General features: G+C 40.7%; 1 protein-coding gene across 1 annotated transcript; it reads left to right on the top strand.

Annotated features, from left to right (window-relative positions):
• Positions 1–20,057: 20,057 nt before the first annotated feature.
• Positions 20,058–24,459, top strand: LOC145415956 (uncharacterized). The gene is made up of 4 exons (XM_080285060.1): positions 20,058–20,071; positions 22,496–22,645; positions 23,576–23,772; positions 24,388–24,459. Exons 2-4 carry the CDS (start codon positions 22,528–22,530, stop codon positions 24,457–24,459), a joined length of 387 nt encoding a protein of 128 aa, XP_080141186.1. The 5' UTR covers positions 20,058–20,071; positions 22,496–22,527.
• Positions 24,460–24,707: the final 248 nt, after the last annotated feature.

Here is a 24,707-nt window from a genome sequence, read left to right as displayed (position 1 = left end):
CATCTTAGTCATCAGCGAGGCTATACTAGTCTGGTGTAGCCATACTAGACAGGTTCCTTCTTAGGCATCACAAGAAAAATCTTACCTCGCAGTAAGTGGCCGACTTGGCCCCGTGAGCAACCAGCTCACACCTAAACAAATACAACTAGTTCTATCAAATCATTGGCCACAGTTCCTAAAAGCAACGGAGAAACAGGCCATAAAGGGATCAAACTTACTCCGGAGCAAGGGGTGCGAGGAAAGTCTATGTTTCTCAATATAGCCGCCTTTGGAAATTAAATCATGGGACTTGAAACGTCCTCCTTCTTGCTTGTGAAGCCAAGTTTGTTCTCCTTATCAGGGATGCGAGTGATGTAAACAAAGATATCACAGGTCTTAGTGAGGTCACAGCACGTGGTGAGGCATTTGTAGAACTGTCTGTTATTTATGTCTTGCGATACAAGGGCAAACATGAAAAGATGCAACATGGCTAATGATTTTTTACCAATAAAAACTCAAATAGAAATAATGAAACAGACCTTAGTATAAAGTAAATGAAACAATGGGAGACCTAATAAGATAAATTTAAACAATGGAAAAATATTACCCAACTATGTTTCAAGATCTGCTTGTAAGATCGAAGGTAGAGAAAAATTTTCTTAAGATGAAAAGGAAACCCTGAAAGGAATAAGAACTGGCTTACGTTCGTGATGGGAGACATAAAACTTAAGGCAGGTAAGAAACGGACTTGGGTTATCAGAATATTTAAGAGGCTCTGTTAATGCAATTTAAGGTGATTAACCCCCTCCTTCAATACAAGCAGTGTAGGAAGTGGATTTGGAATGAACCATATAGTGAAACGAAGAATGACAGAGTACACCTTCACTGGCACAACACACACTGGTACAGCGAAGATCATAACTGCACGGAACAGGGCACATGTAAGACGTAAACAAGAAGAAGGAGTGGTTACGTGGTACCGGATCTCACAAGAGAGGAGAGCTTAATCCGAGGTGAACAGTCATATCCTGTAGCGGTGAGAGAAGTAGTTTCTTACCTCAAAGTAAATATTCGCAGTTGATGCATGAAGTAGACCACGACGAAGAGCAAAGGAATGAACAATTTTTAAAAATAGGTACCGAACACCTGTACAAGTAGCAGAAAGGAAACTTCTAAAGAGCAACAGCAAAATTTCTGATAGTACAAAGGAATTTGCATAAATTTGAAAACGTCATAGAACGAACAAGAGCTCACAAACAGCATCTGTATCGAGAAAATACCAACAAAAGAAAAACGAAGATGTCCAAAAGTACAACATGAACAGGGTTGAATAAACTTCAAGGAATTGTGAAATTCAAAAAGAAACAAGTGAAGGCTTGGCATGGGAAGAGAGCAGATGTCTCCTTTGAAAGATCCTACTGGAAGAAAAAAAAAAAATGAATCAAAGGTGATCTGATTTTTTTTCTTTTTTTTCAAACTTCACAAGAGTAACACTGTGACTGAAGGGCCAGACCATTATTTTTGAAAACTATTTACTTGTCTGGTGGTGCAAGAATGGACAATAACCACGTCATCGTACTGAATGGGTTTACAACTCAATCAAACAATCAGTCATTTCCTGTGGCACACCATGGGATGCATAAGGCCTCGATGAACTCTTTCCACCAATATTTGTCTCTTGCCATCTCCTTCAGGTCCCACCAACACTCCTCTCCTGCTTCTCTTTTCATTGTCCTCAACCTGGTTTCCTTCGGCCTACCTCTACCTCTACCTCTCCTTCCTCTAGCAGTCCACTCTGGAACATCCTGTATTAAACTGCCTTCTTTTCTATATATGTGCCTCAGCCACTTCCAGCGAGACAGTCTCACATATTAATTAACTGGTTCCACTCTTGTAATATCCCTTACTCTTTCATTTGTAACTCTGTCTTGCCACTTTACCCCAAGAATCCTTCTCAGAATTTTATTCTCAAATCCTAATACTTTCTGATCTGTTGCAATTATACTGTACCATGACTCATGCTCATAAATTAAAATTGGTCTAACCATGGACTTGTAAATTTTCACTTTAGTATGTACCGAAAGCATATTATTATTCCAAACAGATTTCAACATTTCAACAGCTCTCCAGGCCTGTCTAATCCTCTCCTCAATTTCATTGTTTAATGATCCATTAGATGATACAATCGTTCCCAGATAATTAAAGTTTTCTACATTTTTCACCACATTATTCCCAATTACACAATCGATTTGGTTTTCCACATTCATATTAATAATTTCAGTCTTTCCACAATTTATTACCAATCCCACTTTTTCTCCTTCCTCCACCAGATAATCAAGCACCCTCTGCATCTCGTAAATATTTCGCAAATCAGTACAATATCGTCAGCACAGTCCAAATCGATCAGCTTCATATTTTCTTTCCAGTTAATTCCTGCACCTGTTCTCCTTACAGCCTTTCTCATAACATAATCCATAACCAAAACAAGCAGCAGTGGCGAAAGAACTCCTTGAATAACTCCTGAGCTAACTCCAAATTGATAACTCAAAAAACCACCCACCATTACCTTACAGAAATACCTTCATGCAGGCTTCTAATAATATTTACAAACTTTTCTGGTATACCATAGAATTTCATAATTTTCAACCTAGCTCCACGTGAAATACTATCAAATGCCTTTTCAAAATCCACAAAACACATACTAAGTGGCATTTTCATCTCATTAGCTTGTTGCATCAGATGCCTTATAATAAAAATCTGATCATTACATCCTCGACCCTTTCTAAATCCCGCTTGTTCTTCTCTTAAAAAATATCAATTACTGGCTCCATTCTGTTCAACAAAATTTTGGAAAAGACTTTTGCAACTACAGGTGTCAAAGTTATCCCTCTCCAATTGCCACACACACTGAAATCTCCCTTTTATGGTATTTTGGTAATCACTCCATTATTCCCCTCTTCTGGAATTCCACCATTATCCCAAGCCATATTAAAAAGTTTCAAAAGCGCATTCATCAACTCATCATTTTACAACTCACACTAACAAAATGCGCAACATCACATACTTCCCCTCTCCTTTTACTCTCCTCTTCGTATCTCGTCTCTACCTTCCAATCACCGTTTTCCTTTTTTAAATTTTCTACTCTTGTTTCTTCATGTATCGCCTCAGTTGTAACTCTCACATCTCCTCTCCCTTTATCTACATCCTCTCCCCTCCACAGATTCATTCCATTATTCTTCATCTGTCTTTAATTTATTACTCTATCTACTCTCCTCCCTTCCCGTCATTCTCTTTCCTCCTCCCCTCATCTCCCCCATCTCCCATCTCCACCTTCATTCCAGAGCCCCTCTTTCTTCTCCCATTTATTCTTGTCACCTCTCCCTCTCCTTTTCACCATTCCTCTCCTTTTTCTCCATGCTCTTCCTCGCTCCTTTTTCTCCTTTCTTTCACTACACCACGCACATCATTGGATTAGTATGTAGTTTCAATTTATAGCTCTATGAAATATCATGAATAAATTCCTATATGTATCTTGTGCACTTTTCGTGACCTCACTAATAAATTATGGTAATAACATTTCTTTACACAAATCGAAGGCAAAAAAAAAAAAAAAAAAAAAACTACAGCAGTCCAAAAAACACTAAAAAATCAACCTATTCAGATTCTTTATGTAATCATTAGACGTACTTCATCAAAGGAAAACAAGCTTGCCGTGGCGATGAAGCTTGTGCATCTTAGTCATCAGCGAGGCTATACTAGTCTGGTGTAGCCATACTAGACAGGTTCCTTCTTAGGCATCACAAGAAAAATCTTACCTCGCAGTAAGTGGCCGACTTGGCCCCGTGAGCAACCAGCTCACACCTAAACAAATACAACTAGTTCTATCAAATCATTGGCCACAGTTCCTAAAAGCAACGGAGAAACAGGCCATAAAGGGATCAAACTTACTCCGGAGCAAGGGGTGCGAGGAAAGTCTATGTTTCTCAATATAGCCGCCTTTGGAAATTAAATCATGGGACTTGAAACGTCCTCCTTCTTGCTTGTGAAGCCAAGTTTATTCTCCTTATCAGGGATGCGAGTGATGTAAACAAAGATATCACAGGTCTTAGTGAGGTCACAGCACGTGGTGAGGCATTTGTAGAACTGTCTGATATTTATGTCTTGCGATACAAGGGCAAACATGAAAAGATGCAACATGGCTAATGATTTTTTACCAATAAAAATTCAAATAGAAATAATGAAACAGACCTTAGTATAAAGTAAATGAAACAATGGGAGACCTAATAAGATAAATTTAAACAATGGAAAAATATTATCCAACTATGTTTCAAGATCTGCTTGTAAGATCGAAGGTAGAGAAAAATTTTCTTAAGATGAAAAGGAAACCCTGAAAGGAATAAGAACTGGCTTACGTTCGTGATGGGAGACATAAAACTTAAGGCAGGTAAGAAACGGACTTGGGTTATCAGAATATTTAAGAGGCTCTGTTAATGCAATTTAAGGTGATTAACCCCCTCCTTCAATACAAGCAGTGTAGGAAGTGGATTTGGAATGAACCATATAGTGAAACGAAGAATGACAGAGTACACCTTCACTGGCACAACACACACTGGTACAGCGAAGATCATAACTGCACGGAACAGGACACATGTAAGACGTAAACAAGAAGAAGGAGCGGTTACGTGGTACCGGATCTCACAAGAGAGGAGAGCTTAATCCGAGGTGAACAGTCATATCCTGTAGCGGTGAGAGAAGTAGTTTGTTACCTCAAAGTAAATATTCGCAGTTGATGCATGAAGTAGACCACGACGAAGAGCAAAGGAATGAACAGTTTATAAAAATAGGTACCGAACACCTGTACAAGTAGCAGAAAGGAAACTTCTAAAGAGCAACAGCACAATTTCTGATCGTACAAAGGAATTTGTATAAATTTGAAAACGTCATAGAACGAACAAGAGCTCACAAACAACATCTGTATCGAGAAAATACCAACAAAAGAAAAACGAAGATGTCCAAAAGTACAACATGAACAGGGTTGAATAAACTTCAAGGAATTGTGAAATTCAAAAAGAAACAAGTGAAGGCTTGGCATGGGAAGAGAGCAGATGTCTCCTTTGAAAGATCCTACTGGAAGAAAAAAAAAAAAAAATGAATCAAAGGTGATCTGAATTTTTTTTTTTTTTCAAACTTCACAAGAGTAACACTGTGACTGAAGGGCCAGTTCAGGAGAGGAAAAAAGTATACACAGTAATTCCCAGCAATACAAATGAAGTAAACAGTGTCCTACAAGGTGTGAATGTGGATAAAGCAGAAAGTGAAGACGATCGCACCCTGGATCTTATTAGGCATACAGATGCCTTTCCATTAAACGAAATTTGAAGACGTTCTACAAGACGGTTTAAGTTAAAAAAAAATATGAACAAATATGAATTAAATCTGTTATAGACGCAGACCAGCCAAATGAAAAAATTGGGCTGTTTCGTGGCTACGCGACAGTTGACCATATTAAAGTTTTAACCAAGGATCAGAGAAAATATTTAGACATAGAAAGGGAGTTTCCTGGTTAAGGGGAAAAAGTAGGTAATATAAACAGGTCATGTCCCTGGCAGAGCAGACAACAGACGGACAACCAGGGCAACGGAGAGGCAAGCCTGAGATGTGTGAGAGGAAGAGCCAGACAAGGAGCAAAATGGAGATATGAAATGGGGAAACTTACTGGTAATCCATGGACCAGACTAATAGCTAACACTGTAGGACGGGATGAAAGAAGATGAGAGAGTTCTCCCTGCGGTGGACTGACTTAGGCTGCTGGTGTGTGTGTGTGTGTGTGTGTGCGTGTGTGTGTGTGTGTGTGTGTGTGTGTGTGTGTGTGTGTGTGTGTGTGTGTGTGTGTGTGTGTGTGTGTGTGTGTGTGTGTGTGGGTGTGGGCGTGTGGGCGTGCGTGGGTGCGTGCGTGGGTGCGTGGGTGCGTGCGTGTGTGTGTGTGTGTGTGTGTGTGTGTGTGTGTGTGTGTGTGTGTGTGTGTGTGTGTGTGTGGGTGGGTGGGTGTGTGTGTGTGTGTGTGTGTGTGTGTGTGTGTCTGTGTCTGTGTCTGTGTGTGTGTGTGTGTGTGTGTGGGCGGGCACTAATGCGTTGTTAGTGTTTAATGGGTATCGAAACTGTCTAAGTGGGCGGCCACACTTGCTCCAAACATGTGACCGACAAGAGGAAACGAGGCTCAGGGGTCCGTCCAACGTTAAGACTCAGATACTGCAGCGGCTGTAACCCGGTGCGTCGCTTCGTCTTGTCGATCACATGTTTCCAACAAGTGTGGCCGCATCTAACACCAGCTTGCAGGCTTCTGCTCCATATTCTTAAACATGTGTTCTTCCTTCCACACGCATACCGTAGGCAAATGATTCACGCCACGCCAGCAGATGCTTATTACCTTCATTACCTTACGAAATATGTTTCTAAATTCACCAGCCGTATCTTACTATTTAACTAATTGCAGGAGTGATTGGCAGTGTCAGATGCGTTATGTGCAGGGAATTATTTGTAAGACGAGTATATCTGAGACAGAGTGGGATTTAGATGAAAAAATAAGTGATAAGTGAGAATTCCGGTGTGTGGGAGGAGGAGGAGGAGCGAATGAAGGTCACAAGTTGTTGGAGTTGCTATTGATCGGAAGACTTAGACTACAAGAAATATAAAATAACAACAACAACAACAACAACAATAATAATAATAATAATAATAATAATAATAATATCAACAACAATAATAATAAAAATAATATATAACAAACAGCAAGTAATCATCATCACCATCAACATACTAATACTAATAATATTTCAGGACCAACTTCTCTAGCCCCGGGCTCCTACGCTCCTCATGGGGCAACATGGGATTGGATGATGGATGTATGGATAGATAATAATAACAACAATAATAAAACAAGAAACATCATCATCACTATCATCATCATCATCATCATCATCATCATCATCATCATCATCATCATCGTCATCATAACGAGGACAATCGTAGTTGAGTGTCACAAATCTTCTAAAGCACTCAGGTGTGGTGTTTCTCAGGATTCTGTTACTTCACGGAGTCTCTCTCCTATTGATGATCAAAAAATCATCTTTACATCCTTCCCTCTTTACATTTTGAAACAATAAACCTATGAACATATTTAAGTCCTCATAGTTATACATGGCCAGTAATTTAAAACGTTCGACATGAAGAAAAAACTTCATGCCACATAAGAAGTAAACAATTTCTTCAGAAATATTTGAGCAAAAACACACGATAAGCAACAGTCAAAGTGAAACCACCTGTCTCCTGTGTATTTATACTATTCTAATTAACTGCATCTATTACCTTATTACATACAGAGAACTCACACTCCTGTCACACAGTAGAATAAATAACGAAAATATTATGGTTGAAGTACTGATTGATGGATTAGGTGAGACGAGGTACTTTATTACGTTTTTCATGAGAATAGTCTTTATTTTTATACTTTAGCTGAAAAATCTGGCAGTAATGAGGTAAATGAATGCAAGATACAATCCATGTCTCTCCTAAGGTATATAAAATCGTCTACAGATACCTGTAACAAAATAAACAAAAAATCTTTATAAGACTATTAGGTCCTATCGTTTAGTTTCCTAAACCATCTGTGTGTGTGTGTGTGTGTGTGTGTGTGTGTGTGTGTGTGTGTGTGTGTGTGTGTGTGTGTGTGTGTGTGTGTGTGTGTGTGTGTGTGTGTGTGTGTGTGTGTGTTTAAATTCTGTTCTCCAAGTTTTTTTCTTACTGAGATAAAACAGTCTGGGAACAACGTAAATCTTATCTGGTAACAGCAGATCACCTGGAAAAGAGGTCTCTCTCTCTCTCTCTCTCTCTCTCTCTCTCTCTATCCTTCCACTACCCATCTTCCCCTCCTCTCTATCACCGCGTTTCCTCCTTTCCCCCATCCCAGCCTCTTCTCACTCTCCCTAATTATCTTCCTTCCTGCATGCTCTGCTCCCCCTTTCCCTCCCTCCTCCTCTCTCTTTATCCCCCGCATCCCCTTAACTTGCTACCTCCCCTCTCCGTCCCCTGTTTCCTTCTCTCTCCTTCCTTCTTCCTTCCACCGTCCCCCATTCTCCTTACCTTTACTTCTGTACATTTCCCCTTCCATCTCCCCTTACATTCTCTTCGGTCTGATCTTCCTATCAAAGACGGAATCCACACCTCTCCACTTCACTCTACTCACCTTCCCTCCTGCAGCAAAGAATCAAGTAACGTCATTCATAAAGTTAATTCAGATACAACCCATTTTATTCGTGCTACCACTTAACATTTCTTCACCTCTGGGCACTTCTTGTGCTGAAACAAGGTAAGAATCTCTTTTAAAACTGGTTACCCTTTCACTACTGCTAAGTCTTTGTTAATATGTACGCCGTAAAACCATGTGATTTTCTTTACTCATGGGAAAAACTCTGCTGCAGAATTGGCTAATATCCTTGATTAACTTACAGAAAACCGACAGCTTTCACATCTTAGAGCAAAATAAGTTATTACTATTGTGCACGTTTCCTGCATAAAATGTCGATGACAATTTGATAATCACTCATTCAAGATCTATAGCCATAATTTTATTACCTTATTCCCTTTTGGTAATATTCAGAAAAGTTCACGTGATGGGCTAAAGCTAAGTATAGTAGATTTCATTTCTTGTATAAACCGCTTTCTTCTGGCTCAGTATCATTCAACAGGAAAACAGCTTGATCGAAGAAATAATAATAAAAAAAAGAATAACGAGAGTTGTTTGATCCTTGGTTCTCTTGGCATTATTTTTCTCTAACTTGGCCTAAAATTGTCATCTCTCCATCGTGAATGCTGATTTGCAATACGGGGAAAAAAAACTAGAATATGACGATAGTCAAAGAAAGGATGTAACCCCTAGGCTTTGCCTTATCCTGCGACTGAGGTGCGTGAAATAAGCTGCAAAAACACGTAAATCTGGGACAAATTAAGGTTAAAAGGAATATAAGCACGTAACTTTACTAATTCTCCACTCCTCGCTCACGCTTCCCTCAGTTTCCGTCTCCATTCCCACACTTACTCCCCACTCATCCCTCACGCTCCCTTCCCATACCTGCCTTACCACTCCCCCACTCACTGGCAACTCATCCCTCACTCTCCGTCCCCTTACCTGCCTTACCACTTCCACACTCATTCCCCACTCACGCCCATTCTTTCTCCCATTACATCCCTTCCCGACTCTCAAAGACATTCCTCACTCATCCTCCATTTTCCCTCCTACTTTCCTTCCCCACTCCCACACACACACTCCCCATTCATCGCCCACTCTCCCTCCACTTACCACTTCCCATCTCACTCCTCACACATCCTTAACTCTCCCTCTCCTTATTTGCTTTCATTAATTTCCCACTCACTCTCCACGCTTCCTCCCTTCACCTACCTTCCCCAAACAAACACTCACTCTCTCGCTTTCCCCTACAGGCACCACCTCCACCACCACCACCATGCAGATGGCCCATCACAGACTCTTCGTCATTGGTCTTCTAGCCTGAGGAAGTCTGGCACAGAGTTTTCTGCCCTGAAACGGGTTCAGTGTCTTCATTGACGTTGTTGTTCCTCCGTTTGGTTAGTGGTTGTGTTTTGGTTGCCGTCAGAATGTCACTCTCATTAGCTGGTTCTCCCTTTAACATGCATATTCACTCACACATGCATTTGTACACTAGCGGGTAACAATATCAGATATAACACACACGCACACACACACACACACACACACACACACACACACACACACACACACACACACACACACACACACACACACACACATTCCTACATCCCTTCAGCAGTATTTCTTGTACTTATTGATTCACTTACACATATCATTCACACAAGCACTAAACCTAACGCAGCTGAAAGAACGTTTCTACTATATACTCTCACTCCCTCAGTCTTAACTGACTCCCACAGACACTCGCACTCGCTTCACCCCATGCAGGTTCACTCATACTCCAAAGGATGCTCCATCTCACTCACTCATTTACTCAATACCCACTTATGGAGATTGGTGAAAGACAGTTTCGGAGACGTTCTAACTCTCCTACTGTCACAAACTTAGTTTAAAGAAGTTACTTTATTTGCATTATTTTACTAGTAATGGATGGGTCGAATCTACCAAAACCTGCATTACATAATACGCTTAAATAAGTCTAAACCATTCACACAGCCAAAGCAGCATATGAGGAAGAGCCTTTCTTCTTCTCTCTCTTCCTTCCCGCTCTTTTCAGTTTATCTCAGTTTTTTTCCGTTCTTCCTCTGCCTCCTCCTTCACCTGCTCCTCTACGAACGATCTCCTAAACCCTCCTCAGCCAAAGCTATATGTGAAGGAGAGCATTCACAACCTCCAACTGTCTACCCATTCCTCTCCCCTTTTGTCCGTCCTTCCTGTTTCCTCCGCTGTGTCCCTCTTTTCTCCTCCCTCGTTCACATACTTTCTCTGCCTCCCTCTTTTGTCCCTGCCTCTAATAACCATATTCTCCCAACCCTCTACAGTCGGTGTAGTATGTTAGGGGCCGCTTCTGTTACCCGTGTGCCAGTTCAACGTGTTAGGCTGCATCCTGGAACTTGACATACTCTGCGGAGACCTAACCCAAGACCTGCTGGACACAAAAATCGGAACTTTGACAGACAGCGTCGCAAAGTTGAAACTGGAAGTGAACTTGGACCTTCTCGCTAACATTCACAGTAATGTCACTCTATTTTACGCTGATTTTCATATTTTCACTCGTTTTACACTGATTTTCACAATGCCCTCTCTCTTACGCTGATTCTCATAATGTCACTCATTTTAAGCTGATTTTCATAGTGTCACTGTTTTAGGCTGATTTTCACACTCTCACTCTGTCTTACGCTGATTTTCATATTGTTCCTGTTATACTCTCCTTTTGATACAGTCACTCTGTGTTACGCTGATTTTCATACTCTGGTTTACTCTGTCTCTCCTACCACAGCTTTATGTTATGTGATTGTTTTAATTTGGGTCTCATACCCATGTTATATGTTATGTGATTACTCTGGCTTCCATACCTTAGCTATATGTTGTGTGATTCTGTTTTACTCTGACTCTCATATCCTCGACTTAAGCAATTTTATTTCACTCTGGCGCCGATACAATACCTTCATTTTATGTGATTCTGTTTTACTCTGGTGTATATTACTTTCGTGGCAGTACAATGACTTTATTCTATTCTCACTACATGTTACTCATTCCAGGTTGGTGGTGCCGGAAGGACGGAGAAAGCAACCTCAGTCACTCACATTCTGTTTCTCAGCTGTCTTATATACTGGTCTACGTAAAGCTATCTTAAAATTACTTCACTCTCATCTTCTTCATATTCACGATTTACCCCAGCTGCTTCACTTCTTGCTCTGACAGAAGACTGGGAGAGTCGTTTTCCCCTAAGCCATTTAATCCAATTTGCTTTATACTAAACACTCTTCTCACACTCCTGGATGGTCACACTTCTAGTTAAAAATATGTTTCAACACTATCCTTCCTCCTTCGTCTAGACCTTATCATTTACCTCATTAACTACACTTCTAATCTGTATACTCTCATCAGTCTCCCACCAAACCTTCTCTCTATTGGCTATTTCATAACATACCCTGATATGCCCATTCCATTGCACTACGTCTACTTTAACACGACCCTGGTCTTTCAAGCTCTTTCAGTGTCCGTTTTTCACTCTACTATGTCATCTAACTGCACATACAGACCTGGAGAACTTCATCGCCATCACTTCCACGCTTTTTCCGTCCCCAGTATTCAAAGATCGCTGCTTGCATCAATACAGGACCGTCAGGGTCACATTGCTTTCCTACTTCCCTATGCTTCACAGTGCCCTAATATTCCTTTTCTCCTATCCTACGACTTACTTCAGGTCCCTTAGTTCTATCTCGCGATTTGGTCACTTTTAAATTCCTTCAGTACTATATTTCCTCTTGTTCTTTAGCGATCAAGCTTACATAGTGTTCTACTCCATTTGTTTGTTAGATGTCATCACCTCGGCTTTTCTTGTATTCGCTAAACTTCTTCCCTTTAATATGAAGACTTTTTTTCAGTTTATTCTGGCAAACTGGATTCATCAAGTAGTTCAGTGTTGCGAATCTACTTAAACTTCTGGCTAATTTTTTATTCGTGGTGTGGTAAATCTTTTTCGTCTTCTGGCTAATTAGTTTTTGTTTGTGGTGTGGGAAAACTTTTTAAACTTCCTGCTAATTTGCTTTTATTTGTAGTGTGGTAAGTCTTTTAAATCTTCTAGCTAATTTATTTATATTAATTGGATGTAGAGTTCAGATAATGATAAGACAATAACGATGTCGATGACGAAGATATTACACTGATTCCTAAAGAACCAGAGTGAGAAAGATTTATTCTCTCTCAGTCACACCCCCCTCCAATATTCCCCCACACTGCTCACCTGCCTTGCCCTGCCCTGCCATCCTCTAAATTATGTTGCCCTTCCCTGCCTTCCTCTTCCTTACCCTGCCTTGCTTTCCTCTTCATTATCCAGACCTGCCTTCCTCTTCCTTATCCTGCCCTGCATTACTCTTCATTACCCTGCCCTGCATTACTCTTCATTACCCTGCCCTGCATTACTCTTCATTACCCTGCCCTGCATTACTCTTCATTACCCTGCCCTGCATTCCTCTTCATTAACCTGCCCTGTCCTGCTCTGCCCTGTGTCTTTTCAAACATCAGGCAGCTTCTTTAATCACCTGACCTAATCGACCCTCTCCCCTTCCTCTACCACAGTCGACACACCACCTGAGGTTAAACTGGATATCTTGGTACAAATCATCGGCCTTGACAACCGCACCAGGTCATCCTGTGTCTGCTGTCAAAGCTTGGCTTGTGAGTAGGACATAAAGACATAGAAAAAGTGATGGAGAGAGAGAGAGAGAGAGAGAGAGAGAGAGAGAGAGAGAGAGAGAGAGAGTGATTATTTGGGGGAGGCTGTGGCTGAATCGGTAGAGAGGCGGCTTGCAGTCCTGATGGACCCAGGTTCGAATCCCGGCTGGGGCAGGGGACAGTTTAAGGATTTGAATTTCATAAAAAGCAGAGTTTCCTGATCTACCAGATGACACGCCGACATGTCGTAAAAGTACCCCAGCTAATACCAGTACACCAGTCCCGTATGAGACAGCCCTAGCATGTATTCAATATGGACGGTGGGTGTTAGCGCCGAAGTGGTGATGTGTGGAGGTGTAGGAGGACTACTGGGCCCTGGGATAGGCTACTGCCCCAAGATATAGCCCCTGAAGCCTTTGCCCAGATTCGGACACATAGAAAAAAAAAAAAGAAAAAAAATCTGATAATTTTTATTTTAGAGTAATAAAATATGTATTAAGATACGAAGCTTACTTTAACGATCATATCAGTGTCTTGTGGAAAATTTACTTTAAGTGCTACATCGTAGTTGTTCTAAACTAAAGTGAAAAGAAAAATCCATAACCCCAATAACTTATCATTATTCCGAAAAAAAAAACAAAAAAAAAAAACACATGAATAGCGCCTAAAACTTATCTATCATGAAAAAAAAAAAAAAGATCCATAACCCCTGTAACTCTCTCTCTCTCTCTCTCTCTCTCTCTCACACACACACACACACACACACACACACACACACACACATATAAAAAAGATCTGTAAGTCCTATAGCTTATCTCTCTCTCTCTCTCTCTCTATCCTTAAATAAAAAAAAAAAATCCATAACCCATATACTGTAACTCTCTCTCTCTCTCTCTCTCTCTCTCTCTCTCTCTCTCTCCCCCACAGTTCACCGACTTCCTCTTGTGCGTGCTTGGAGTTGTTGGACCTATTCTTCCTCTCTGAACACATGGAACCCGCTGAACCCACCTGAACCAACATGAACCCACCTGAACCAACATGAACCCACCTGAACCAACATGAACCGGAACCAGGACTAATCTCCATTCTGTGTGTGTGTGTGTGTGTGTGTGTGTGTGTGTGTGTGTGTGTGTGTGTGTGAGCGCCTGCACACAGGAGTGTGTACGTGAATAAATCCGAGGCAGCATCTTACATTGTTTTTATTACCTAATACATAGATCATAATTATTTTTTACCCAGTTCTAAATAATGGTAATTAATATAAATGATAAAAAGTATCACATAAATTCATTTCCTCCTGAACTCTGAGGAACGGTAATGTATAAATATATATAATTCCCTTTTCAACATAACCCTTAATGGTAGTTCTTCAAGGGAACACTGCTTTGTCTTGGTGCTGAAGCCTGTGCATTCCAGTCATCAAAGGAACTATACTAATCAGGTGCAACCACACTGGGAAGTTTCTTTACTACGGATCACATGAAAAATGTTCCCCTGACACTAATTCCTGAACTGGACATACGAGGCACCAACTCAAATACTTTTCTAGTACTTTACCACCTTACAGTCTACCAGGTTCTTTTCATTGGATAGGGAAGGAGTTGAGAGACTCTCAAATAACCGGTTAGCGAAGTTGCCCGGCTATATCGACGCCACCACGTGAAGGCGTCCCTCACCAGCACAAGCCTTTTTCTAAACCACGAAGACGAGTTCCGTCTAACCATGGTCCTTAATCTTCAGCAGCGATGCAGCAGGTGACTTTGGCGTAGTCAGCGCTGATCCGGAGCAAGAGTTGTCAAGAAAATACGAATTTTTACAATCTAGGCGCCTTTGCAAACGAAACCTTGGGATGAGCAGTCGGCATGAAGAGTCCAGTCGTCTCTTCTGTTTTTCTCTCCATGGACTTTGAAAGTCAGTGTGGTGAGTCCGCAGCAACTGACAATGACGACACTACCCGGCCACATATAATATCATCAGTATCGGCTGCTGCGGGCTTACCACACTGAGGAGAACGAAATCGTTATACAGCAAACGTAGGAGTGTTTGGAGAGACATGGAATAATATTGCTAGATGTCCCGTGGAACGAGAGAAAAAGAACCATTATTTACAATGGATCAGACGAAAGTAGGAGATAAAAGCAATCGAAAATCATAATTTTTCATGCAAGGAAGAAACAACTATAGGCCATAAACCCAAAAGGTTCTTCTCTGCACGGAAACAAACACAACAATGCAAAACTCAACATCCACTTATTCAGAGATATGACTGGGGTAACAGACGATGGACAAAAAAAAAAAAAAAAACAGGCTGAAGAAGGCAGTTCCGGAGGAGACCTCCTGCATACATGAAATACTGAGAGTATCGGTTAACTCTTGCATTAGACAGCTGGACAGAGAAGGGGTGAGAGTGTGCTGGCAGAATTGTTCTACGCGCCTGCCAAAATGGACGAGGGGTGCTAGTAGATGTTCCAGAAAATCACTGAAATAGCGATGGTGCAGAGACAGAGATACAACATTGCACACAAAATGGATAGGTTGAAGGAAGTCAGTGAGAGAGAGGATGTTAATAGACGATAAGCCTTTGACCCCACCCTGTTTACAAGAACTGTATGTGAGGAACAAGTCCAACCACAAACATGCTAGATGTACTCTAGTGTTTATAGATTCAGTTTATTTAGTCTTTCTTCGTAGCTTAGATCCCTTAAGCTTGGTACTCATCTTGTAAAGGCCCTTTGAACTTTTTCAATCTTGCCTATGTGTTTTTTGAGATGAGGACTCCAGACTACTGATGCATACTCCAGGGTTGGTCTGATGAATGATGTTACTATCTTTCTTAACATGTCTTCATTTATGTATGTAAACGCTATTCTCATATTGGCAAGCAGTGTATACCGTACCTTCTCACTGATGTGGTCAGCCGGAGATAGTCTGTTATTGACAATCACACCTAGGTCCTTCTCTCTTTCTGATGTGTGTAGGGTTTTTTTCCTAATGTATAATCCTAATCAGGTCTTTTTCCACTTTTACCAAACTTGATTACATGACACTTGTCCACATTGAATTCCATTTGACATGTATTATTTCATTCATGAAGTTTATTTAATTCTTCTTGTAGCTATTTACAAGAGTCTGTGTTAGTAATTCTCCTTTGTATTTTTGCATCATCTGCAAACATATTTAGATAGCTTTCATTTCCAGTGTTACTGTCTATATCATTTATATACACTAAAAACATGTTTGGTGCCAGCACTAAGCCCTGTGGTACTCCACTAGTTACTTCTTTCCATGATGAGTAATTTCCCCTTAGTATTGTTCTCATTTTTCTTTTCATGAGAAAATCCTGCATCCAGCAATACAGTTTGCCTCGAATTCCTCCTTGATGGTACAGTTTCCATAAAAGTCTTTGGTGTGGTACTGTGTCAAATGCTTTCTTGAAATCTAAATAGATACTGTCCACTCATCCCTCTCTTTCCTGTAATATGTCTGTTACTCTGTCATAGTAGCTCAACAGATTAGTAACACATGATTTTCCTTTTCTGAAACCAAACTGTCTTTCTGTTTTCATACTGTATTCTTCTAGGTGATTTACCCAAGCTTTTCTTATAAGTTTTTATAATACCTTGCTTACAACACTGGTTAGTGATACTGGTCGGTAGTTAAGTGGATTTTGTCTATTCCCTTTCTTGAATAAGGAACAATGTTTGCTTTCTTCCAAATATCAGGTAGTTTACCTTGACTCAAGGATTTCTTGAAAATTAAAAATAATGGTTTACTTAACTCCTTTGCACATTCTTGTAGCACCCAACATGAAATTTCATCAGGACCATTTGCTTTACCTTTGTCTAATTTACTTAGCTCCTCCTGTATTTCTTTTTCTGATGTTTGTATACCTGGTAGTATGTGTGTGGGCATGCATGTTCCACATAATCCCTCTCAATTTTTTTTTCCTCTGTAAAAACTGATTGGAATTTCTTGTTTATTGCTTCACAAATATCTTTCTCTTGTGTATAGGTGATTCCATCGTCCGTAATGGATTGTATTTTATCTTTTACTTTAGTTTTGCTTCTGATGTAGCTGTAAAATAGCTTTGGTTGATCACTACTTTTATTTATGATATCCACCTCAAACTGTTTTTGGACTTCCCTCCTTATTCTTGCATAATCGTTTCTTGCCTGTTTGTAATTATTATATGTCCTTTCACTATTGTGTCTTCTGTATCTATTCCACAACAAATCTCTTTTTGCTTTTGGTTTTTGACATTCTGTATTAAACCATTTCTTTTTCTTTTCTGCTTCTTTGTGCTGTGGAATGTACTTCTGGACTCGTATTTCATATAATTCACAGAATTTTTCATATATAGCATTTAAATCTTGTCCTCTAAGCTCCTTTTCCCAAACAATTTCTAAGAAGTACTTCTTTAGGTCATGATACTTTCCCTTTTTATAGTTTAGGCTCTTTTTGTAACTTTCATTGCTGTTATCTATGTCATATGCAATCCCGAAATTGCAATTTAGTACTGCATGGTCGATTTTGCCGATTGGAGGGTGATATATTAAATTGTCAACATCGTTTTCTTGCCTAGTAAATATGAGATCTAGCATTGAGGGCACAACGAGTCCTCTTTTTATGGTGCTTTCCCTTACATGTTGCGTTAGGAAAAACTCTTGCACAAGATCCAGGAGCTTTTGTTCCCAACAGCTTTCTTGGCTTATTATATCTAGAGTATTCCAATTTATATTTGTATTAAAATCTCCAGTTAGTATAATTCTTTTCGATTTCTCTTCCATTTTATGTAGTAATGCTCTTAAACTTTGAACTGTACTTTCCGCCAGGTCCTCATATTCGTCTCTTTCCCATGTGTTTGATCTGGGTGACATGTACAAATTGGCTACAATAACTTTCCCTTCAGATGTATTTATCTCTACTGCAATCAGTTCTACTTGTGAGGGTATATCTAATTCTATTTCTTTGACTTTCTGATTTTTCTTAGTTAATATTTTAATTCCTCCTCCTTTTTTTAAGTTCCTATCTCTTCTCCATATATTATATTCCTCTAAGTTTAGGATGTCATTCGATATCCTTGGTGTTAATTTTGTTTCAGTTTGGCATATTATATATATGTGGTCCATTTTCTCTGCAATAATCATTCATCTCTAATAATTTAGATACCATTCCATCCACATCTGAGTACATTAACTTAATCATCTTGTTTATATACTTACAGTATCATGATTTGGTTCTACTACCTTCCTCCTTTTTATTCCCTCCTGTTTATGTTCCACTTTCGTACCTGCAATCCAATTACTTTGTAAAAAAAAATGTATTCTTCTCCTTCTCTGATCTTCCCTCATTTTTTTTTTTTTTTGCTTCCTCCCTCTTCGCTTTCAGTAATTCCACTTCCTCTTGTGTTAGGCATCTTTTTATCCATTCATTTTTTAACTCCTCTTTTTCCATAAGGTTGTTTTCATTTTTTAGTATCTCCTCCACGGTGTTTACACTCTGGAAGATTACCTTTAGGGGTCTTGACTTGCGTTTCTCGTATTTCCCTGACCTTTTGTGTTCCTCTATGTCTTTACTACAGATTTCCTCCGATACTTCTTTCAATATGACCATTACATTTGCCATCTCCTTTTTGTCTCTTGAGATCTTGTTTTTTACTTCTTCCTCTTCTATACCAGTGATTACTAAAGATTTGTTGATATCTACTGAATCTCTGACTAATTTAGGATTGTTTTGGATTATTCTTTTCACTTCCTTTTTAATGTTTTATTTCTTCCACCCTTGTTTCCAAGTCTTTCTTTACTTTCACTATTTCAGCATACGTGGTTTCCACATCACTTTTGTAGCTTTGCACAGCTTCATTCACCTGTGTTATTTTCTCCTCACTGCTCTCATCTATCAGACTGCTTACTTGCCTAATTGTCTCTGTATCATTTTTGAACTCTTCCATAATACTCTCGTGGTTGACTACTGTACTTGCCATTTCACTAAGTTTCCTCCTAAGTGTACCCACTTCAACTGTTAGCTCATTTATGGTTATTCTTTCTTGTTGACTTCCTTTCCTAATTTTTCTATTTCTTCCTTTTGCAAGTGCATCTGTTTCTTAATTTCATCAATCTCATTCTGAAAAGCCGTCTCTAACCTATGTACTCTTTCAACCAGTTTGTTGTGAGTCTCCATTTCAACCAGTTCTTGGTAGAAATCACCATATTGCCTTCTACCTTTATCCTTTTTCTTTTCCAAATTTGCTTTACTAAGTATGTGGTCATTTTGCAGTACTAAAAGCGCATATAGTACTTACATTCCCTGGGGCAGATTGTAGACTAAACAACGATCAGCTGATTGTGCGCATTCTTGTGCTGCTTGTTTAAGTTTCTGTTTGACCAATTAAAACTTTATTTTTTTATATTAGAACACCATTTAGTCTAACCTTGTACAGAGCTTGACTCATATAAAGATACTTATTTAGGTAATGCCGCTGGCCAAGTTGGCCAGGTATAGAGCGGTGTCGACGTACGTCTGCTCTCTTTCGGTGCCTGTGTGTGTGTGTGTGTGTGTATAAATTTTGTTCTCCAAGTTTTTTTCTCACTGAGATAAAACAATCTGTGAACAAAGTAAATCTTAACTGGTAACAGATCATCTTACAAAGACGTCTCTCTCTGTCTCTGTCTCTGTCTCTCTGTCTGTCTGTCTGTCTGTCTCTCTTTTTCTGTCTCTGTCTCTGTCTCTGTCTCTGTCTCTGTCTCTCTCTCTCTCTCTCTCTCTCTCTCTCTCTCTCTCTCCTTCCACCACCCGTCTTCCCCTCCTCTCTATTATCGTCTTTCCTCCTTTCCTCAATCCCAGCCTCATCTCACTCTCCCTAATTATATTCCTTCCTCTCTCAAGGTCCTTGTATGCTCTGCTCCCGTTTTCCCTCCCTCCTCCTCTCTCTTTCTCACCGCACCCCCTTAACTCACTCCCTCCTTTCGCCGTTCCCTCTTTCCTCCTCTCTCCTTCCTTCTTCCCTCCACCGCCCACCATCCTCCCCCCACTACCTCACCTTTACTTCTGCACATTCCCCCTTCCATCTCCCCTTACATTCTCCTCGGTCTGATCTCCCTATAAAAGACGGAATCCACACCTCTCCACTTCACTCCACTCACCATCTCTTCCACAGCAAAGAATCAGGTAACCTCATTCATCAAGTTAAATCAGCTACAACACATTTTATACGTGCTACCATTTATCATTTCTTCACTTCTGGGCACTTCTTGTGGTGAAACAATGTAGTAATCTCTATTAGAACTGGTTACCCTCTCACTACTACTAAGTCTTTGTTACTAAGTACGCCGTAAAACCATGTGATTTTCTTTACTTGTGGGAAAAACTCTGCTACATAATTGGCTAAAATCCTTGATTAACTTAGAGAAAACCGACAACCGTCACATCCTGGAGCAAAATAAGTTACTATTATTGTGTACATATGCTGCATAAAATCTCGATGAGACTTTGCCAGTAACTCACTCAGGATCTATAGCCATAATACAATTACCATATTCCCTCTTGGTCATCATCATCATCATCATCCGGACCTTCTTTCCCACCCAAGAGCAGCGTGAGGAGTAGCAATGTCCAGACAGCACAAACTTTCCCAATAATCCAAACAGGCCACACCTCCACTCATTCACCACTCAAGCCCTGGGAATCCTGGCTCTTTCGTATACGCCAAAAACATTCACCACATTCTGCAGCTTCACACAGCGTATCCGACTAAGTCAATCCGGACGCTGCCATGCTCACAAGGGGTGCCAAAATCCCTGATCATGCACTTCTTCTCACAACATTCATCCAGCCAGCTCTATCTCTTGTCAGTTCCCTAGCCTCACCGACTTCCAAACCTCTCTTCCTCACACACTCATCCATCATATCTTTCCACCTTCTCCTTGGCCTACCTCGCCTCCTCCCTCTTTCAGATTCGCTTAGGTATACCTTTTTTTTACCATTCTATTGTTATCCAGTCTTTCCACATGAACATACCATCTCAGGACACTCTCTTCGATTCTGGTGTCCACCGACTTCCTCACTCCACACCTTTCACGAATCACATTATTTCGTATCCTATCCACCCTCTGTACTCCACATACATTCCTCAACAGCCCCATCTCCACTGCTCTTACTCTTGACTTTTCATTTTCATGCCACACCAGAGTCTCACACCCATATGTTAGAGTTGGCACTAACACTCCCTCATGTAAGCCTCGGGCAACTGCAACACTCAAGCATCTGTTTCTTATCAAGGCCTTTATTGCACCATCCACTTTTCTTCCTTGTGTCACTCTACTTTCAACTTCTTTTGCACATTTTCCTTTCATTCTATCACTGTACTCAAGTATTTGAACACTCTCACCAATTCCAGTCTCTCTCCATTCACTGTGACATCACTGGGAGTCCCCTTCTCTCTCAATAACCATCACTTTACTCTTCTCTACATTTACTATCAAGGCACGACGCTCACAGACATCAGCAAAACTCTGCACTAGCCTACCAAGTTCTTGTCCGGTACATGCAAGCAGTACTGCGTCATCAGCATACAACAAATTTGAGATATTCCATCTATCACCATTTATTACCAGCGCCATCCCTCTCTCCATTACTCGTGTTTTTACCTCTCTCATCACCCCATCCATATGTATATATTGAACAACCAAGGGGACATCACACAACCTTGACGCACGCCCACAGCGATCGTGAACCATTCGCTTAGGTGGCCATTAACCCTTGGTCATATACAGAAAAATTCACCTGATGAGTTAAAGCTAAGCAGATATCATTTCTTCTATAAACTGCTCTTTTTTTCTCTCTATCTTTTAACAGGAAAATAGCATTATCGGTGAAATTAAAAAAAAAAATACCGGAAGTTGTTTGATCCTTGGTTCTCTTGGCATTAATTTCCCTCTAACCTGGCCTAAAATTGTCATGTCTCCATCGTGAATTCTGATTTGCAATAACGGGTTAACACTAGAACAGGAAGATAGTCAAAGAAAGGATGTAACGACGGAGATTTGTCCTATCCTACCACTAAGCTGCGTGAAATAAGCTGCAAAAAGATGTTAATCTGGGAAAAATTAAGGTTAATAATATTATAAGCACGTAACTTTACCAATTCTTCAATCCTCGCTCACACTTCCTCAACCCTCAAGCTCCCTTCCCATACCTGCCTTACCACTTCCCCATTCACTGCCCACTTATCCTTCACTCTCCGTCCCATTACCTGCCTTACCAATTCCACACTCATTCCTCACTCATACCCCGCTCCCCCCCCCCCGTTTTACATTCCTTCCCGACTCTCAGAGACATTCCTCACTCATCCTCCATTTTACCTCCCTTTACATTCCTTCCCCAATCCCACACACACACACACACACACACACACACACACTCCCCATTCATCGCCCACTCTCAGTCCACTTACCACTTCCCATCTCACTCCTCACACATCCTTCACTCTCCCTCCCCTTATATGGTTTCAATAATTTCCCACTTACTCTTCACGCTACCTCTCTTCACCTACCTACCCCACTCCCACAGTCACTCTCTCGCCCTCCCCTACAGGCACCACCACCACCACCACCACAACCACCACCATGCGGATGGTCCTTCTCAGCCTCTTTGTCATGGGTCTTCTGGCCGGAGGAAGTCTGGCACAGCTTCTGCCCTGCAACGGGTCCAGCGTCTTCATTGACGTTGTTGTTCCTCCGCTTGGTTAGTGGCTGTGTTTTGGTTGTCGTCTGAATGTCACTCTCATTTGCTGGTTCTCCTTCTAACATGCATATTCAGTCTCACATTCATTGGCACACTCCCTGGTATCAGAAGATATCAGATATAAAACACACACACACACACACACACACACACACACACACACACACACACACACACACACACACACGCATCCATTCAGCAGTATTTGTTGTATTTACTGATTCAATTACACACATTCAAACAGACAGTAAACCTAACGCAGCTGAAAGAACGTTTCTACTATATACTCTCACTCCCTCAGTCTTAACTAACTCCCACAGACACTCGCACTCGCTGCACCCCATGCAGGTTCACTCATACTCCAAAGGATGCTCCATCTCACTCACTCATTTACTCAATACCCACTTAGGGAGATTGGTGAAAGACAGTTTCGGGGATGTTCTAACTCAGGTTCTTTCTCCTACTGTCACAAGATTACTATACAGAAGTTACTTTATTTGCATTATTTTTATTAGTAATGGATGGGTCGAATCTACCAAAACTTCGATTAGATAATACACTTAGATATATATTCCTATACTCTAAAGTAAAAAAAATTCACACAGCCAAAGCAGCATACGAGGACTAGCCTCTCTTCCCCTCTCTCTTCCTCCCCGTTCTTTTCAGTTTATCTCAGTCTTTTCCTTTCTTCCTTTGCCTCCTCCTTCACCTGCACCTCTACTAACACTCTCCGTAACCCTCCACAGCCAAAGCAATATGTGAAGGAGAGCATTCACTACCTCCAACTGTTTACCAATTCCTCTCCCTTTTTCCCCGTCCTTCCTGCTTCCACCCCTGTCTCCCTCTTTCCTCTTCCCTTTTTCAGATGCCTTCCCTGCCTTCCTCTTTTCTCCCAGCCTCTAGCAACCCCATTCTCCGAACCCTCTACAGTCGATGTAGCATGTCGGGGGCCGCTTCTGTTACCCGCGTGCGAGATCGAAGTGTTGGACTGCGTCCTGGAACTTGACATACTCTGCGGAAACCTCACCGAAGACCTGCTGAAAACAATAAAGGAAATTTTGACAGAGTGCGTCACAAAGTTGGACCTTGAAGTGAACTTGGACCTTCTCGCTAACATTACCGATAATGTCACTCTCACTTTCGCAGATTTTCATACTGTTACACGTTTTTCACCTATTTTCACAATGTCACTCTCTCTTATCTTGATTTGAATAATGTCACTCAATTTAAGCTGATTTTCATATTGTCACTGTTTTAAGCTGATTTTCATATGGTCACTCTCTCTTACGCTGATTTTCATATTGTTACCATGTTTTACGCTCCTTTTCATACAGTCACTCTGTGTTACGCTGATTTTCTTACTACGTTTTACCCTGTCTTTCATATCACAGCTATATGTTATGTGATTGTTTTAATCTGGCTCTCATGCCCATTCTTTATATTATATGATTACTCTGGCTCCCATATCTTAGTTTTATGTTGTCTGATTCTGTTTTACACTGGATCTCATGCCCTGACTTAATGCTATGTGATTCTATTTTTCTCTGGCTCTCATACCCTAGCTTTATGTTATGCGATTCTGTTTTTCTGTGACTCTTATATCGTAGATATAAGCAACTTTGTTTTACACTGGCGCCAATACCATACCTTATTTTATGTGATTCTGTTTTACTCTGGTTTCTATTATTTTGGTGGCAGTACTATGACTTGATTCTATTATCACCACATGTTATTCATTCCAGGTTGGTGGTGCCGGAAAGCAAGAGAAAGCAACCTCAGTCACTCTCATTCTGTTTCTCAGCTGCATTATTTAATGGTCTACGTAAAGCTATCTTAAAATTACTTCATACTCATCCTGTTCTTATTCACGATTTACCCCAGCTGCTTCACTTCTTGCCCTCACAGACGACTGGTAGAGTTGTTCTCCCCTAAGCCATTTCATTCCAATTTGCTTTATACCAAACACACTTCTCACACTCCTGGGTGCTCACACCTCTAGTTAAAAATCTGTTTCATCACATCCTTCCTCCTTCGTCTAGCTGTCATCATTTCACTCATTAAC

Source organism: Coenobita brevimanus, chromosome 104 (genome assembly GCF_032717465.1).
Source record: "Coenobita brevimanus isolate Jiangsu-jjx chromosome 104, ASM3271746v2, whole genome shotgun sequence".
Classification (NCBI taxonomy): Eukaryota; Metazoa; Arthropoda; class Malacostraca; order Decapoda; family Coenobitidae; genus Coenobita; species Coenobita brevimanus.
This window is presented reverse-complemented; position numbering and strand designations above follow the sequence as displayed.

Excerpts from the sequence above, each read along its gene's own strand:
- LOC145415956 (XM_080285060.1), top strand. The coding sequence starts at position 22,528 with ATGCGGATGGTCCTTCTCAGCCTCTTTGTCATGGGTCTTCTGGCCGGA. Across the intron at positions 22,646-23,575 it reads CGTTGTTGTTCCTCCGCTTG|TCGATGTAGCATGTCGGGGG; the intron begins GTTAGTGGCTGT and ends AACCCTCTACAG. Across the intron at positions 23,773-24,387 it reads TCGCTAACATTACCGATAAT|GTTGGTGGTGCCGGAAAGCA; the intron begins GTCACTCTCACT and ends TATTCATTCCAG.